The following is an 18,730-nucleotide window of genomic DNA, read 5'->3' on the forward strand; positions in this document are numbered from 1 at the left end:
ACACAGGAACGTGACTGAGCACTGGGTGGGAAGGTCCTATTGGAATGCCCTGTGTTTTCCAGGGACCATGGGGAGGCATCTCCAGCCTTTCTCCATCCCAGTAACACAGCTTTAAATTAGCACTTGAGTTTTCTGTTGCCAGAGGTAGAAAACAAACACTCCTCTGCTCTCGGTGCTGAAGGACAACATCTAAACAGACTTCGAGCCAGAGGATGGTTCCTAACGTAAGGCTGACCTGGAGCCTGCTGCAGTCAGAGGGAGTCCTTCCATGGACTTCATGGAGCTTTCAGACAGGAGGCAGGCTGAGAAGTGCCCCCCCGTACCTGACACCAACTGCAATCGTGGGGATGAAGCCCTGCCTCTCCAAAGGGCAGGAATAGGGCTTGCTTTTTTTCCCATTCCTGTTAAGACATCAGAGTCTGGAGTAGTGATGCTCCTGGACTGCTGCTCCAGTGCTGGGATATCTCACTTGGGAGCTCTACATCTCAATTAATTACTGTTTTAGGCTTTATGTCATGAACAGGGATTCCTATGCAGGGGATGTGGGACAGTTCCTGAATTTCTCACCCAGTTCTGACCAGCAAATCCAGCTCTTTGACATGGAAAAGGGAGCCTGAGGAACAAGGGGATGAAGAGGCACATAGATGGAGGGAGGTACAGAGAGCTGCTCTCCTCTGCTCCTTACAGGTGCCTTCATCCCCCTTCTCTCCCACAACTTTTGCTAGTTCCTTTTTGGAGTTTCGGGCTTCACCCTGCTGCTTTCACAGCAGAACTCCCAGGGAAACCAAAGACCTTGGTAAAACACCTGCTCCCTGACAGAAAACCAGCCAGAGAGACTCCTGCCCCCTTGGCTCCGAGGATGCAACAGCTTCAAGCACAGCCCTGTGTGAGGAAGCGACATTCCCTGGGTTACAGCCGGTCACAGAGGCATGGAGCAGCCTACCAGGATGCCTCTGAGGAAGGCTCAATGCTGTTGGGAAGCAGAGCAGGCCACCCCCAGGCTCCCACTCCTCAGGACCTCCGAGACCGCTGTACCACTGGGAAGGGCTTCCGCAGTTGAGGGTCCCACTGTGACACTCATACCTCCTCTCCTCTCCCCTCCTCTCCCCTCCCACAGTAAAGCTGCCACCGCCGCACGCGGACTGGTCCTTACTGGATGTATCTCTTCAGCTCCTGGCCGCTGCACCTGGACCAGTGGTAGCGATGGAAGGCGGCCTGCACCAAGGGAGCCATAACGCTGCCCATCGCCGTCTCATCCCCACATCTGTTCCCTTGCCCATCATGCTCCATCCCCAGCCTGTAACAAAGAGTCACTGTCAGAGCCAGGCAGCATCTGCCCTTCTGCTGGTGAAAGAGCTGAAAAGAAAAGATATTCATGCAAAATGAAATCATCCTCCATGCTCCAGAGCTATCCCCTGTCTTCAAACTGATCTCCTCCGATGCCCCAACGCAAGGACTCTCTGAAAACTCTTTGTCATGACCAGGAATGGATAAATGAGATGACTCCTTATGCTTCAGATAAAGGAAAACAACAACTCTGCTCGTTAGGGAGAACTGCTACTGCCTGGGCACCCATTTATGAAGAGCACTTATTGCCCACAGAGCAGAGAGAAGTTCTGCGTTGTGTCTCCAAAGAGCTACTACCATGGTCACATCTCCATGTGCAGCCTGGTACAGCTTAGTGCCCCGCTCATCTCCAGCTGGGATAACTCCTCCCAGTGACTGCAGGGAGGCAGCACTCAGATCCCTGGTGCTTGAGCTTGGCCTAAGCAGCTGCTCCCAGCTTCGTGTTTCTGGAAGAGGTGCCAAAACCAACCAACTGGCACTTTCAGTCCATGAGAAGAAAGAAGTTCAGGATGCTTGACAAGCTACTGTCACCACTGCCTGCACCCTCCCGGTTTCATACTGACCTCTTCCTAGACCTAGAGGAAATATCTTCCCCCTTTCCCTTCCCCCATTCCTTTCCCATTTCCCCTTTCTTTTCACCTTTCTCCTTTCTTCCCCCCTTTCTCCTTTCTTTCCCCCTTTCTCCTTTCTTTCTCCCTTTCTCCTTTCCTTTCCCCTTCCCCCTTTCTTTCTCCCTTTCTCCTTTCCTTTCCCCTTCCCCCTTTCATTTCCCCTTCCCCCCTTCCTTTCCCCTTCCCCCTTTCCCTTCCCATTTACCTTTTTCTTTCACCTTCCCTCTTTCCCATTTCCCCATTCCCCTTTCCTTTCCTTCCCTTCCCCATTTCCCCTTTCCGTTCCTTCCCCATTTCCTTTTCCATTTCCCCTTTCCTTTCTCATTTCCCTTTTCCTTTCCTTCCCCATTTCTTTTCCCCTTTCCTACTTATATCTTCCTTCCTTCCCCAACAGATGCAACCCCAGAGGATGGAACAGGAACCAGGGCAGCTCTCAGGGAGCTGTTAGGACTGAACCCCTGGCAGCGAGCAGGAGGTGAGGTTCTGTATTGGCAGTGTAACTGTGCAGGTTCCACTTACACGTGGCCGGTTTCATGAGCAACAACAAAAGCTGATGAAAACCCATCCTCGTGGTTGAGGGTGCAGCTTCGGACTGGGTGACACATGCCAGTGACAGGAGCGTAGCCTGTGGAGAGAAATCACAGAATCAAAGACTTGTAGGGGTGGGAAGGGCCCTCCAGAGCCCATGGGGTCCAAGCCCCTGCCAAAGCAGGGTCCCTAGGACAGGTCAGGGCTGGAATCTCTCTAGAGAAGGAGACTCCACACCCCCTGGGCAGCCTGTCCCAGGGCTCCGTCACCCTCACCGGGAAGAAGTTCTTCCCCAGATTGGGGTGGAACTCCCTGTGCTCCAACTTGAGGCCATTGGCCCTTGTCCTGTCCCCACAGACCCTGAGAAGAGGCTGCCCATGTCCCCCTGTGTCCAACACGTCCAATTCCCCTACCCTTTACATCTATTTTAAACAAGACCCACCCCCCTCAGTAAACTCCCCCCGTGCAGAACCCAGGGGCACTGTCTTGTGACTCAGTTTTTTCTCTGGCTTTGCAATTACTGCCAAACAGAGTACATGTCCCCGACACAGCGGGACTGCATGCACAGGCAGCTGTGTTGGGTCTCTGAGGCACTCTGAGCACCAAAACCACCCAAGATTCCTGTTCCACCAAAAGGCAAAGCCACAGGCTGGGCTATTTTCGTGCTAGTACCGTCATCGTACCTCTCAGCCTCTGCTTCTGGCTGAACACCCCCAGCTCCCTCAGCTGCTCCTCAGAGGATTTGCCCTCCAGCCCCTTCCCCAGCCTGGTTGCCCTTCTCTGGACACGCTCCAGCACCTCCAGGTCCTTCTCAGAGTCAGGGGCCCAGAACTGGACCCAGCACTTGAGGTGTGGCCTCACCAATGCTGAGTGACAGGTAAGCAACTTAATCTGCTGCAGTTGGGTACGAGCAGCAAGGACGGCCCTGGCAAGGCCTGCCTGCTGCTGCAGAGTGTGAGGAGGAAAGGGAGGAAGGCCCTTCTCTGCCCAGCATGTGGGCAGTCCCATATGGGAACTCCCTGAAGCCACAACCAGCTGCTGGACACTACCAGGAGCACACACACCATCCCCACCTGGACCAGGTTTCAGTACATCTTTAAAACCCAACACTTGCCTAAGGATTTCCTGAGTCAAGGCCTATGTCCCTTGTTGCCTCAGGGTCACAGAACAATGCAATTTTCAGTTTTTCCTCTTTTTCTGGCAGAAACACCCAATCCAGAGTGTTTTGCTCCAGGTCAGCTGCATTACCTTGCATACCAGCGGGCCCAAAATCTTGCCTGGTTAAGAAGATGGCATGATCGTGGTGCTCAGAGTGATTGGGGTCTGACTTCTGCTGCTGATAGGCCCAGTGGCAAACGTTCTCCAAGCTTCTCGAGGGGTTCCCCCGTTCGATCAAGCTAATGGACTGAAAGAGCAACACATCAGAGCCAGGAGCTCCCCAAGGCAGGAAATCCAGACAAGTTTTGATTTTCTTGGAGCACCAGCTGGGTGCCCATGTCTCTCCTCCTCATACCCTCCCACTCTAAGGCATGACATCCTTCCTTCCTATGATTAAACATGCATGTTCATAGTGACCATGCATGTGTAACCAGACAGCTTTGGGGGCTTTTTTTGAAGTTTAAGGAGCATTGACACCCTTGATGACAAGAACAGCCTGCAGCATGCAGGAGGAACCCCCAGCCGGGTGTTAGGATTGAACAAGGCCATTGCCATTTCTTCTGTGACATTGGGGTGCTTTCCTCTTGTCCTCAATAATTCCAAGAGGATTTCTTTCAAAGGTCTCCAAGTGTGTTTAACCAGCAAGATCAATGGAGCAGGACAAGTACCGCTCAGGGTAAAACACAGAGGAACATGCTGTGCCCCAAGGAGAGCACCCAAAATGAGAAAGGGGGATGGTTACACTAACGGGCTGCTCGGGGGATGGACAACATGTGATGGACTACCAAGATGATTGCTTCTGCTAAACTGGTGTGATTTTTCAAGAACTTGCAAGGGCAAGAATTCAGGCTGCAAGCCTAAGATGGCCCTGTAAACACATTCTCAAAAGGCCACCATGACCCAAAAGGGACACACATGGCCAGGCTCAGGTACGAGGGCACAAACTGAGCAGGGAAAGCAGTGCTTGGGAACTAGCTGTTAGGTAGGAGCCTGTTCCCAGAGCCCTTTGTGGGATTCTCAGGGATGGCAGCCAGAAAGATGATGGAAGCAGAGGGTTTGGAAGCTTCTTACCTTTGCGTAACCCAACATGATCATCCGGACCAGCACGACGTTGATGTGAACGCCCAGGGATTCGTCGTGGTAGATTTCATTCACCTGAGGTAAGAAAGGAAAGATTAGAAAGAGAACCCCACTGCTGATACCTGAGACAATGTGCACGCTGCTGAGGGGGGCTGAGGTCCCCACTGACTCGGCAGGGGACCAACTGCTGGCCTAGCAAAGCCTCCTCCATTATCATGGTGTCCCTGGGCTGCTGGTGTAGCTGGTCCCTTCAGCGTGCAGCTGCTGGACTGGAAGGGCTGGCTGTGACTGGGACACAGAATCACAAAGTTGGAAAAGCCCTTTAAGCCCAGGGAGTCCAACCGTCCCTGTCCTGTGCTGACCCAGATCTCTCAGGACCTCATCTCCCCGGCTGTTAAACACACCCAGGGCTGGGGACTCAGCCCCCTCCCTGGCCAGCCTGTGCCACAGCCCCACAACTCTGCCAGGGAAGAACTTTTCCCTGCCAGCTGAGCTGACCCTGCCCTGAGGCAGCTTGAGGCCATTCTCCCTCGTCCCATCTCCTGTCCCCTAGCTGAAGAGACCATCGCCCACCTCTCTGCATCCTCCTGGCAGGGCAGTGGAGGTGGGGAGAAGGTCTCCCCTCAGCCTCCTCTTCTCCAAGCTGAACACCCCCAGCTGCCTCAGCCGCTTCTCAGAGGATTTGCTCTCCAGCCCCTTCCCCAGCCTGGCTGCCCTTCTTTGGACATGCTCCAGGACCTCCACGTCCTTCTTTTGGTGAGGGGCCCATAACTGGACACAGTAGCCCATAACTGGACACAGAGAATCTCCGCTGCAGCTTCTCTATGAATACAGATGCTGCCAGCACAGCGAAGGAACAGACTCAACCAGGAGGTTTGCTCTCTTCCCAAGAGTTGTTAAATGCTCAGGACACTCCTGTGCTTTGTGTGTCTGTCCTTTACCCCAGTTTGCCATCCAAGCTGTGCCACAAGAAGCTCAGCATTGTTTGAAATGCACCAAGCTGACGTTTCCCCCACTGTTTCCCAAGCATTTCCAAATTCCTGGAACGCCCCTAGAACATGCCCTAGAACACTACTGCAACAAAGATCAATTAAAGGGACATCTTGAGAAGAGAGAGAACCATCAGCAGCAGATCTGGAGTGGTACCAGGCACAGTCTCCCAGTTTCTTCACAGAAGCCTTTCACCTTCCAAAACAAGGGCTGGAGTGCTATGGGTGGTACTCACGATGTTCATGAGGGTGAGGAGGTAGTTTTGAACGTGTTCCTTGCCATGGAATCGGACAACGGAGTCGTCCACGCCCAGCAGCACCTCGATGTTGTAGTCATCATCTCCAGCGTGCCTGCGGCGCCTCAGGGTCTCGTTCAGCTGCTGCTCTACGTGGCCATACAGGGAACCCAGGTCTCCGAGCCCGCCAAGGAGAGACCCTGTAAGAGACAGTCAGACATAAGCATCTGCACTGCTTTGCTTCAGAAACATCCTCCTGCAGGACGTCCTCACCTGCACAGTCACCTCTTCTTCGGATAAAACAGGCCAGGAACTCCGACGAGATGGTCCCGGGTGTGGGGGGATTACTGGATACCCAATGAAAGAAGCCACTCAACCAGTCAGTGATGTGGTTCCATCATTCGTTACATGGTTGGTGGTTCTTTCAAGTGGAACATTGATCCTTAAGGAGATTTAGGCCAAATCCTTCCCTTGCCAACCCAGAATGTCCCTCTCCTTTCTCCCATGCTGCCCCAAACCTGCTGGCCATGCTGGCTCTGACACAAGCCAGGATGCCGTGGGCCTTCTTGGCCACCTGGGCACACTGGTGGCTCCTGTTCAGCCTGCAGTCACCCATGTTGTGTCCCATGTGAAGGACTCTGCCCTTGGCCCTCTTGAACCTCATTGTTTAACCTAAGGCCATGTGGCATTCAAAGGAAGACACATCAGGAATTCCGTGTGTTAATCCAGGGCTCAGGGAAACCTGAGGTGCCTGAAGCTGGTATCGCTCTACGGAGCAGCAGGGAGTGTCCCATCTGCCAGCGGTGGAACACGTGGGTGGTTTCCAGAAGAACAGTTTGGGGGGAGGCAGATGTGTGAGGTGAACGCCATGGGAGTGCCTGTGGGCACCCCGACCTCACACTGGTACTGGGGGTGACGCAGAAAGCAATCCTCCTCATTAATCTCTCCTACAGAGCAAGTCATAGAATCATCAAATCATAGAACCCCAGACTGGTCTGGGTTGGGAGGGACCCCAGGGATCACAGTGCTCCAACCCCCTGCCACAGGCAGGGACACCAACCTCCAGGCCTGGAGCTACACAAGGTTGCCCAGGGCCCCAGCCAACCTGGCCTTGAACACCCCCAGACACAGGGCACCCACCCCCTCTCTGGGCAGCCCCTTCCAGCCCCTCACCACTCTCTCTGCAAAGAACTTCCCCCTAAGATCTCCTCTAACCCTTCCCTCCTCCAGCTTTAAGTCACTGTGACACAAACCAAAGAACCCACCCCCTTCTCGTGAGCAGGAACTGATCCTAGCGAGGCTTTTGCTGAATGGAGTGACTTAAATTAATCACCTGAAGACAAAGGCTCTCTGCACATTAATCTACAAAGCCTGCTCAGCAGCAGGGAGGGCACAGTGAACCACCACGGCGGGGGCAGCCATCGCCCCATGGCAATACTCTCTGTTATGCGCAGAGGAAACCCTTCTGTTTGTCTGCAGATCTGCACTAGACAGGCTGATCCTTCCTAATCTCATTCTGGAATTAGTCAGTTCATTATCTCTTCCTTTTTTATTCTGCTGGTCACCTGCCCCCTTCATACAGGGCTCTTACCTGCCAGGTGAGCCTGTGCTCCTTCGCCAAGGGAGATGACTATGGGTACAAAACATCCAGCACCTCATGCACACGTGTGGTTTCCCCCCACTCTTTTCCCCTGGCACACATCAGAGCCTGCCTAGCATTGTCCAGGGAAAAAGGGGAGAGCAAAGAACATCTGGAGCTCCTCTGTGGGGAAAAGGCAGGAGCAGCTTTGTGCCTGCAGAAGGAAATCTCTCCATGTGCTGTCATTGTGTTCTGTTGAAAGCCCCAGCTGCTCACCTCACCTTGTGCCACCTCTGGGGACCTGAATCCACACTGCTGGAATCGGCTGGGAGGTTTCTTCTCAAGCATGGGTGTATCTACAGAGCCTCTCTGGGAACCCAGCTGGGTGTGCTCCAAAAGCAGAGCCCTGCTGCAGCCCCGGGAAGCCTGCCTCCTGTCTCCCCATTTCCCCCAGCATCTCCCAGAAATCCCCCTGTTCCAAGTTCTGATTGCCACCTCTTTTGGGGGTTGGACCTGATGATCTCTCAAGGTCCCTTCCAACCCCTACAATTTTGTGAGTCTGTGATTCTTTCAGAGTCTGATGTTGAAGGTTTCTGAGTCACCACCGTAACCCTGTCCCTAACACTGTGGTCCTCCTCGCTCTCCTGAGCAGCCCAGTCCTCAAGAGACAGAACCGCTGTCAGGAGAAAGCTCTTCTGCAGCCTCAAGCCTCTGAAAGCTGAGGAACATGACGTTACCCAGATGTTATCCATGCTCCACACAGACCAGCCTGCCAAAGGCCCTCAGCAGCTGGCCATACACAAACTCACCTCTCCTTTGTGTGCAGCCCAGGCAGCTCCAGAACAGTTTCAAGTCCTGCCAGGGATTCCCGACAGCTCCATGACTCGCTCTGCTGCCAGCGTGGTTTGCTCCTTACCAGCTCTCCTCCAAGGAGAATCACAGGATCCCAAGGTTGGAAAAGCCCTCTAAGATCATCAAGTCCAACCATTCCTGTCCTATGCTACATCACAGAAGAAGCCGAGGTGCTGATGCCTCTTAAGACCCAGCCCCTCAGATGCAGCAACAGAAGCTCCCGGAAGCAGGCAGCCAGATGTTTGGGCAGCTGGCTCCCACACTTCAGCAGGAACATGAGGATCCCTGTTGGCTTCTGCAGAGCTCCTGACACAGAAGTCAGGATGGGAAACACAGCAGGATGCTTCGTGATAACAAAACTCAGCATCCACACCCCAACAGGCCTGCGAGGGCTCCGGGTTTATTCCCTGCTGAGCCTTATTTTAAGCCTGGGTTTTGAAAAGCCAGGGAAGGACACAAGGATCATGTAGGTCAAACACTAGCTCCAAACAGCTCCAGCTGACTTCCAACCTCTTTCCCCGGGTACTGATTACATGGGAATATTTTGTGGCGCTGCTGGTAGGAGGGATCAGCAATCGCAAGAGAAACCACCCAGGCCGGCGAGTGGATAATATTATGACAGGATGTTCTCATTAGGTTCTGGGGTGTGCTGAAACTTGTGTGCTTTGATTTATTAGGTCCTTCAAATCACAAGAAAGAGAAGTCCCATGAAGCTAAGCATTCACCCTTGTCACAGATCCACAGAGTCACTGGGGTTGGAAGGGACCTCCAGAGCCCATGAGGTCCAACCCCCTGCCAAAGCAGGGTCCCTAGGACAAGTCAGGGCTGGAATCTCTCCACAGAAGGAGACTCCACACCCCCTGGGCAGTCTGTCCAAGGGCTCCCTCACCCTCACCAGGAAGAAGTTCTTCCCCAGATTGGGGTGGAACTTCCTGGGCTCCAACTTGAGGCCATCGGCCCCTGTCCTGTCCCCACAGACCCGGAGAAGAGGCTGCCCATGTCCCCCTGTGTGCCACCCTTCAGCTATTGATCCCCATTGATCAGATCCCCTCTCAGGCTGCTTCTCTCCAGGCTGAACAGCCCCAGCTCACTCAGCCTTTCCTCGCAGGGGAGATGCTCCAGGCCCTTCATTCCTGGTTATCCGGCCCAGGCAGCAGCACACTCAGAACAAGCCTGGAACTTCCAGGCAATTAGGAAGCTGTAATTAAACACGCCTGAACTTGGGCAGCTACTAACCGCTCTCCTTCCATCCCAGGAGCAGAAACTGGTCACACAAAGAGCACGAGAGCAACACCGCTCCATCCCAGGGTTCCCAATGCTGGGGAGGACAAGCATGCCAGTGCCAGCTCACACTCGGCACGGTGACAGTTCCCCTGGCACCAGCGCTGCCTTCGGCTGATTTGCTTTTCGACTGGTCTCTGACCTTGCTGTGCTCTGGGTCTTAGGAGGATGTAAGCAGTGGAAACATCACTGGTTCTAAGGTTCTAAGACTTGCAAGAGGAGAACCAGCTCAGAACCCACCCTGGGTGAGTGGTGTTACCAGCACTGCACCATCATAAGTAATGGGATGTCCAGGTTACCCAATACATTTACAGCCTTGAACATCTGGAGCCAGAGTAGGTCTGGCTGATGGGCAGCAAGCAGGAGGCACACGTTAGAGGGACACCAACTTTGAAGGACAGGGCTTGTTTTCAGAAGAGAATGAGGCCCATGTCACCTGGACACCAAAGCACACTGATGGGATTGTTCCTCTAAAGGGATCACCCCTCTAAAGACTTCCCTTCCATAGTCCCCACGTGAGCTAAACTGTTTCGGTGGTTACACGTGCTGGGAACTCCTCCTATAGGTTTTGTAGCTTTAAGAAGAAGGGGCTGTGACTGCTCTGCCCCAAGAAATACCCAAAGACACACACAAGGTGCTCAACAGGGTCCCAAGAAGATGGGCAGAAGGTGCCACAGGGCAGGGGAACTTCAACCAGCAGTCGCTGATGTCCCCCGGGTCTAGTGGCTGAGATGATGAGTGAGTCTCAGGACCAAACTGAGCTCACCTTGAACACACTGCCAGTCTTTGCTGGAGGCCTGCTGGGTCCTGCTTTGACAGCGAGAAGCCTCAGAGCACAGGAGGGATGCTCTCCACATCCCCTGCTGCAACAAGGAGGAGCAACTCCTACCAACCACCCATAGAGCCTGCAGAACACATGGGCACCTTGCCACGGCACCGCTAATACCCATCACAGCTCTGTGCTGGCTTAGTGTGGCCTTGCCCTGGCTCATCTGCTCTTGACCTTATTTTTAGCTGGGCTTTAGCTGCAGCAAGGCATTGCCCACGGCCAGGTGACAACTGCCTGGCTTCGCGGGCCACACCAGCCAAGTCAGCCCGCAGTCGGATCAGCGCCGCGTGCCTTGCTCAGCATGGCTTCCCTTTGTGCCAGGGGCCATAAGGAGATATATATATATATAAAAGTTATTTTTTACTGTCTTGATAATCCAAAAGATGCACTCTATTTTCAAGTTGTCACTCCGATTTTTAGCTATTAGTTCTGATATTTATAATTGTTAATTAAAAAAACCCCACAAGACCACTATCAAAAGTCTCAATTACTAATAAACTATTATCAGGTCACCTAGTTAGCTTTTCTTGGATAAATATATATATATATATTCTTGGAGATATATATATATTACAGAATGACAAGGTTGGAAAAGCAAGTTTGGAGAACAAGAGTTGAACATGGAGATGGGCAAGAGGGGCATACAGAGAGCAATGGTCATTGCCCACTCTGGGACTCTCTACCACCAACTAGGATACCATCCATCAGCCACTGAGTGATAAGGAGATCTGTTTCTCTCCACTGATCAGCGAGCGTGCTGCATTTAGGCCCCTGGTCAGTAATAAACTGAGGGTTTGTCCTGTACCATGAGAACATTCTATCAGGAAATTATGATGATGATGACCCTGAGCAGGGAGACCTGAATATTGGGGTCTGGCTCTTCAAGAGACCTGACCACTATCTTACACTGGTGGGTACGTGCAAGCACCAGCTACGCAGCAGAAGCTCGTGGGTCATGTATTACACACACCTAAACAAGCACAGCCGTTCCTCCTTCGCTTACACAGCACTAAGCTGTTCAGTTAAACATCAGCCTATCAGCATGACATGAGCTCATGCCATGACTGCAGACAAATGGCTTCATCACTGCCCCTCCAGTGCAAACCAGCGCAGCCCAGAGCCGGGAGGTTACGCCAGGATTGGTCACCAAGCCGGCCCTTTACACACAATGGTAACGAGAGGTGAAAACCCACCAGGGAAAAAGTCCCATGTTCAAAACCATTGGCTCTATCAATGCCCAGAACCAGGGACAAAGGCATCTGCAGTGGCTCTGCTGTCCAGTTGGCAGGTAGGACGAAGAAAGTCATCAGTGGTTTGTCCTGTGCTCCTGGACAGCTGCTCTGCTGGGATGGAGCATGTCGGCACACGAGGGTTCCCCGTGCTGCTACAGCTCTGAGCATCAGCCCGTGGGTGCCCATGTTCCCAGCCAGTACGGGGGCAAAGCATGCGACTCCCAAATCAGATACTCTCCAGAAACAGCAGAACTCAGCACTAATACCCCTAGAAGAACTCACATCTTCATGCATCACTACATCCACCTGAGTATTGACATCCCCGGATTCATCAAGGAAGAAGGCATCACAGAGCCACAGAATCACAGCATCACCAAATCACCAGGTTGCAAAAGCCCTTTAAGCTCATCAAGTCCAACCATCCCTGTCCTGTGCTGACCCAGATCTCTCAGTACCTCATCTCCCCGGCTGTTAAACACACCCAGGGCTGGGGACTCAGCCCCCTCCCTGGGCAGCCTGTGCCACAGCCCCACAACTCTGCCAGGGAAGAACTTTTCCCTCCCAGCTGAGCTGACCCTGCCCTGGGGCAGCTTGAGCCCATTCCCCCTCGTCCCATCTCCTGTCCCCTGGCTGAAGAGACCATCGCCCACCTCTCTGCACCCTCCTGGCAGGGCAGTGAAGGTCTCCCCTCAGCCTCCCCTTCTCCAGGCTGAATACCCCCAGCTCCCTCAGCCAATCCTCAGAGGATTTGGGAGGGTGTGCCCCAGCTGGCAGCTGAGCACTGTGCAGCTGCTCTCTCCCCTCACCCCAAAAGTGGGGGGAGAGGAAAAAAACGAGACAGAAGTCAGCAACAGGAGCAAAAATCCCTCCCAGGAAATAAAGACAGGAAGCTGCATTTGTAAGGAGATGAACGACATGCAGGGAGGGGAAAGAGGAAAAGTGGAAAGAAGCAAACGAACCGATTCTCAGTGACAAAAGCTTCACAGAACTCTTGGCCCAGGCTTCCCTTGCCCTTTGCCCTTACATACGATGTTCTCTCCTCAGCGTGGCTCCTCCAGCCTCTGCTCTGCCTGTCCCTCAGTACCACGATGGCTGTTGGTGTCGCCTGGACAAAGGGAGAGCTGTGTTTCCATATGGCTGCTTCGCTTCCAGTGCTGTGAAGGGAGCTGGTTCCCCACACGTGGCACCTGGTACCATTGCAGGAGCATGGCACAGCCCATGCTCATCCCTACTCCCAGATGATCCCAGCTGCAGCCAGGATCTTTACTGGGCAGCTCGATCCCTACTGTCACCAGCAATTACGCTCTGCTGGCCCCTTGATCTGCCTTAAGCCTCCCAGTGCCGGCAGAGCCGACTGCACTGGCCATGGGGATGGAGCACGGCTCCCTTGGATACGGGATTACTGGGGCAGGGAGGCGTGTCTGGCTAAAAGAGGAACCCTGCCCAGCAGGCAGCCCGCTCAGCCTGGCACGGAGCTTGGGCTGGGCTGAGGAGGGACTTCTGTACGTCCCCAGCAGTGCAAGGGTTCTCAATATTTGTGCTGTGATCAGCACCACAACAGATTCCCAGACTGCATGAGGTGGGAAAGGACCTTCCAAGGCCATCCAGTCCCACCCTGCAGTGAGCAGGGACAACTTCACTAGAGCAGGTTCCTCAGAGCCTCATCAAGCCTGACCTTGAATGTCTCCAGGGATGGGGCCTCCACCACCTCTCTGGGCACCCTGGGCCAGTGGCTCACCACCCTCAGAGGGAAGAACTCCTTCCTCAGGTCTCACCTAACCCTGCCCTGCCCTAGTTTAAACCATTGCCCTCATCCTATCAATCCATGCCCTCGGGAACAGTTCTTTCCCAGTTTTCCTGTAGGTCCCTCCAGGGACTAGAAGGCACTCAGAACTCTCCCCGGAGTCTTTTCTTCTCCAGGCTAAACCCGCCCACCTCTCTCAGCCAGGCTTCACTGCAGAGCTGCTCCAGCCCCTGGATCATTTCTGTAGCCTCCTCTGGACCTGCTCCAAGTGGTCCACACCCTTCTTGTGCTGAGCTGGACCCAGCACTGCAGGTGAGGTCTCCCCAGAACAGTCACAGAATCACAGGGGTGGAAGGGACCTCCAGAGCCCATGGGGTCCAAGCCCCTGCCAAAGCAGGGTCCCTAGGACAGGTCAGGGCTGGAATCTCTCCACAGAAGGAGACTCCACACCCCCTGGGCAGCCTGGCCCAGGGCTCCCTCACCCTCACCGGGAAGAAGTTCTTCCCCACATTGGAGTGGAACTTCTCAGGCTCCAACTTGAGGCCATCGGCCCTTGTCCTGTCCCCACAGACCCGGAGAAGAGGCTGCCCATGTCCCCTGTGTGCCACCCTTCAGCTGTTGATCCCCATTGATCAGATCCCCTCTCAGGCTGCTTCTCTCCAGGCTGAACAGCCCCAGCTCACTCAGCCTTTCCTCACAGGGGAGATGCTCCAGGCCCTTCATCCCCTTCGCAGCCTCCGCTGGACTCTCTCCAGGAGACCCCTGGCTGTTTTGTCCCAGGGAGCCCAGCACTGGACACAGTCTCCCCATCTGTTAAGCACACTCATAAACATAAGTGGGAAATTTAATGATTTTAAGCAAAACTTACATTTTAAGTTACAGGACACCAGTTTTCTGACATGAAACTGGAGTACTTGATGTGGAGAAACACCTCACATAAAAGAGTGTGGCTGACAGCCGGGCCCACACGAATTCCTGCTCCTGTTTTTTAAAGATTTCATCTAATTTCATCCCAAAATTGCAGACTTCAACTCTGTTCAGTTAGCACAAAGGTGATTTTATCCCTACTCTGGATTCAGAGTTGACAGTGTGGTTAAGCTGGCCAGGTCCCCAGAGGAGGATGGCAGCCGGAGTAACGTAAGAGTAGCGATCAAACCTGGAGGAAAAGCTGTTTGAAACGATGAGGCAAGAGAAGCGACTGACCCAGCAGAGGCGTAGGAGCAGCAGGACAGCAAATAATCCCCATTTCCAAAAAAAGCATCACAGTGTTAGTCCCAGATAACGAGCCCCTCGGAATTCCAGCCATTTCCCCAAATTCCCCTGGCAGAAACAGAAAGGAAAAGCTCCAACTATGAACTTGGTGCTGCTGAACTCAGCTTCCTGCCTTTTTTTGTTCTCCATGAAGGAGCTGGAAGTCAGAGCTCCAAGAGCAACAAATGTCCCCCATCCCAAGCTATGTCCAAACAGCCCATGTAGCATGATACCAGCCAAGATAATGGCAAAAATCCGAGCGGAGCCCTTCTCCTCCAGTGCTGCAGAGCAAGAAGGGGCTGCGGTGCCGCAACGCGCCCAGCTGCACGAGCCTGAGGAAGTGGGACAGCAAAAGGCTTTGCTGACCCAACTGGAGCAAAGTGATCACTCTGCTTTGGAAGTGAAAAGCAGGTAATAAATCCCCAAGTGAGGTCTTGCCATGGCAGCTGACAGAGGAGGGGCTCGGGATGGGGAAGATTAGAATCATAGAATCACAGAATCCCAGACTGGTCTGGGTTGGGAGGGACCCCAAGGAGCACAGAGCTCCAAACCCCTGCCACAGGCAGGGACACCAACCTCCAGGCCTGGAGCTACACAAGGTTGCCCAGGGCCCCAGCCAACCTGGCCTTGAACACCCCCAGACACGGGGCACCCACCCCCTCTCTGGGCAGCCCCTTCCAGCCCCTCACCACTCTCTCTGCAAAGAACTTTCCCCTAAGATCTCCTCTAACCCTTCCCTCCTCCAGCTTCACTCCATCCCCCTTGTCCTGCCATTGGCTTTAAGCTCAGCCTCTGGCTGTCTCTTCCTAACCCTGGCATCAGCTTACCCACTTCTAGGTGGGGCAGGGATTTGCTATGTCTTGGAAAATCCCTCCCCCCAAAGCTGTAAATGTTACACTCATCCCCAAGAAACTCTCAGAGAAAGTGCTGAGAGCAGCTTAATCTGTCCCCAGGGACTACAAGGCTTCATGGCAGCTCCTGCTGTCCAACTCTGCTCTTCCAAGGGAAGAGGAGAGTGGAGTTTCCTTTGTTAAGACATGCAAGAGCCCAAGAAGAGGACAGACTTGCTAAGGGGGCAAGTAGAGAAGCCTTTTCCTTGTGGAGGGAGCAATCGGCCCAGTAAAACAGCTGCCTCTCTTTCCAGCCACCCAGCCCTCTGTCCCTCTGGGGAGCTTCTGCCTCAGTTTCCCCAGCACCACAGCCCTGTCATTTACCTTAGCAGCAGTTCAAAAGAGGTCAGGAGACTCCTTCACTTACCGTGTGTAGAAAGAGGAAAGGAAAGGTCAGCCCCATCTCTGGAGGAAGAGGCATCTCTGGAGGAAGAGGCAAACACTTCTGGCCCAAGGAGAATGCCCCTGAACCCTCAGCACTGCTGAGGCCACCAGACCTCCCAGTCACCCAGCAGGTGCTCTTCATTTTTACATCTATAGACAGGTCACTGGGTAAAATCCCACTTCTCCTGCTCTCTCTCACCCCCCTGACACAGCAGCAGGCACCCAGGACCACTGAATCCCAGAGTGGGCAGTAGCTGCTCCAGTCCCACCTGTGCTGGCCGCTCCAGTCTGACCACAGGCAAGGAGCTGATGGCATCGACGGTGACTGGTGCAGGATGCTCTGGTGACACAAGGGACACGAGGGCCCAAAGGTCCCTGTGATTTACACCAACGGGGTAAAACTTCACAGCTCTCTGACCTATGGTGCAAACAGAGGCAGAAGGCCCCCTTATGTCATCCCTTATGTCGGCTCCCAGCTGCTGTCACAGACCCATCACCAAACCCAAGAGCTCCTGTCACTCCAGGTTGCAGCATGTGGAGCCCGTGCCACAGCTCGAGCCAACCTGCATCAGGTAACCACAAACAACCTGTAGCTGCCATAAGTCAACAGCTCTCCCGTACGGAGCGAGGGAAGGTTGTTGAGCCTCCTTCTCTGGAGAGATTCCAGCCCTGTCTGGACACCGACCTGTGTGACCTGTCCTAGGGACTGCTTTGGCAGGGGGTTGGACTCGATGGGCTCTGGAGGGCCCTTCCCACCCCTATGACACTGTGATTCTGTGAAAGGCAGAGCAGGGATTTTTCTCCATTACCACTGATTTCTTTAGGCTTTAAAAACAGAGGAAGGGCAGTTTGAGGCCCAGCACTCAGGTTTCCAAGGAGCATTACATCTGACCAACAGCTGCAAATCAACCTGCTCTTCACTTCTTAAACCCTACAGACAAGGAGTAACCCCAAGGAGACACAGCTGGCTTTTCTCCATTGCTTCCCCACCCCACAGGTTCAGAGTCACACAGAATCACTTAGTCATCATTTAGTGTTCTTTACACAGGAACAAAACTTACAGCACCCTAAGCATGCGGTTATTAAAATGCCTGGTCAAGAATAGCTGGGTTTTAGAGCCTGTTGCATTTCTTTCACTACTAGTAATTATAAATTAGCCTGGAGACGGAAAGAGAGAGCATCTGCTCACCACAGGGCTACTAAGAGGTTCCTAATACCCATGCAGATGTTTCCACACAGAGAGTGGATGGGATGCCCAGATGTCTTTCATTGTCCTATTTTTCCAAGCAGCCTGACAAACTTCAGATGTGAAAAAACAACGCTGAGCACTGAGCCTGTCTGGCCAGAGAGCCTAAAAAAGCCTGTTTGACAGAAAAAAGCCAACGCAGCAGATCCACAGAGGCCAGAACTCCATCAGCCTTTGTCCAATTAAGTCTGCGGTTAATCAGCCTCCGGAATGTCGCACGGCATTAGGTGAACTGAACCGCTCCTCGCTCAAACAGCAGATCCTTTTAATTGACTTATCTCACCTCCCAACCCTTAACTAAAGGAAGGTGTCTTTTTTTCCTTCTCCATCAAGTGTTCTGGGCATCAGACACTCGGACCCTTCCAAGCGCTGGAAGCAGTGAAAATACATCGTTAGTTATTCTTGGCAGGGAGAACTCTGCAAGCTGATTAAGAAAAGGGACTTGAAATAAATCATGGGTCAGCCCAGTGAAAGCAAGTTGAGAAATACCGTTGAAATACCAGAGTGCAGACCCAAATGTCTCCAATAATTCACTAAAAGGAACACTCAGCTGGCTAGGGGGAGCCTGAGCTGAGCCCCCGCTGTGGGGTGGGGAGCAGGTCTGAGGGCTGGTAGGGTTTAAGACAATGAGTGAAGCTGAGTGTTTCAAACCATAGAAGTAACAGGTTATTTTGTGAACTGGGATTCTGCCACTGCCACAGACCTTAAAAAAGAAATGCAGGGCTTTTGCCAGAAACCCCCCAAATCCATGATGCTGCTGGTTACATAATCTGCCCTGACAGCCACCGGTTTTCATTCATAAGTTGCAGAGCATAACCAATTCCCCTGCCACTCGAAGGTATTTTCAGGGATGTCAAACCAGCTCTTGCCACAGGTCAAATTCAAGCATCAGAAATGCTTCAAACTGCTCTTGCTCTGGAGGAACCAGTGGAACTTCCCAGAAATGTGGCAAGCTGACCTTCAGTGAGCAGGAACAGGAGCCTAAAGCAGGTATCTCCTTCTCTGGAGATATTCCTTCTTGTGCTGAGGGCTCCAGAGCTGGATCCAGCACTGCAGGTGAGGTCTCCCCATAGCAAAGCAGAGGGGCAGAATCCCCTCTCTGCATCTGCTGGCCACGCTTCTGGGGATGCAGCCCAGGATGGGGTTGGGCTCCTGGGCTGCAGATGTGCATTGGTGGCTCATGTCCCCAAGCCCTTTCCTGCAGGGCTGCTCTCCCTCACATCACCTCAGCCTGTGCTGGCAGCCAGGACTGTCCCAACCCAAGGGCAGGACTTTGCACTTTGAATCTCAGGTGTCACTTAACACTCTGCTCTCTGGCACGATGGCACGTCACTCCCAACCTCTCCTGCTTGCTCCAAGCAGAACGTTATGACTCCAAAGGAGGGAGCAGGGAGGCACCGGGCTGTTACTCACACCTCTCCTCCACACACACACATCCTCAGACTTTTCCAGGGAATGCTTCAGAAAAGGTGCTGCCAATCATCCCACAAGGG

At 53.3% G+C, this 18,730-nt stretch overlaps 1 protein-coding gene across 1 annotated transcript in view; it reads right to left on the bottom strand.

Moving 5' to 3' along the window:
* The window catches only part of ADAMTS3 (ADAM metallopeptidase with thrombospondin type 1 motif 3), a gene marked incomplete at its 5' end in the record, with an annotated part of 86,854 nt that overhangs the window by 22,494 nt on the left and 45,630 nt on the right, over positions 1 to 18,730 (bottom strand). The window contains 5 exons of the mRNA XM_084266961.1: positions 1,154 to 1,297; positions 2,478 to 2,583; positions 3,735 to 3,891; positions 4,716 to 4,799; positions 5,950 to 6,149. Of these exons, the coding sequence (XP_084123087.1) occupies positions 1,154 to 1,297; positions 2,478 to 2,583; positions 3,735 to 3,891; positions 4,716 to 4,799; positions 5,950 to 6,149 (691 nt within the window). The remainder of the gene's footprint in view (positions 1 to 1,153; positions 1,298 to 2,477; positions 2,584 to 3,734; positions 3,892 to 4,715; positions 4,800 to 5,949; positions 6,150 to 18,730) is intronic.

The sequence above is a fragment of the Gallinula chloropus genome (genome assembly GCF_964237585.1).
Source record: "Gallinula chloropus genome assembly, chromosome: 7".
NCBI lineage: Eukaryota > Metazoa > Chordata > Aves > Gruiformes > Rallidae > Gallinula > Gallinula chloropus.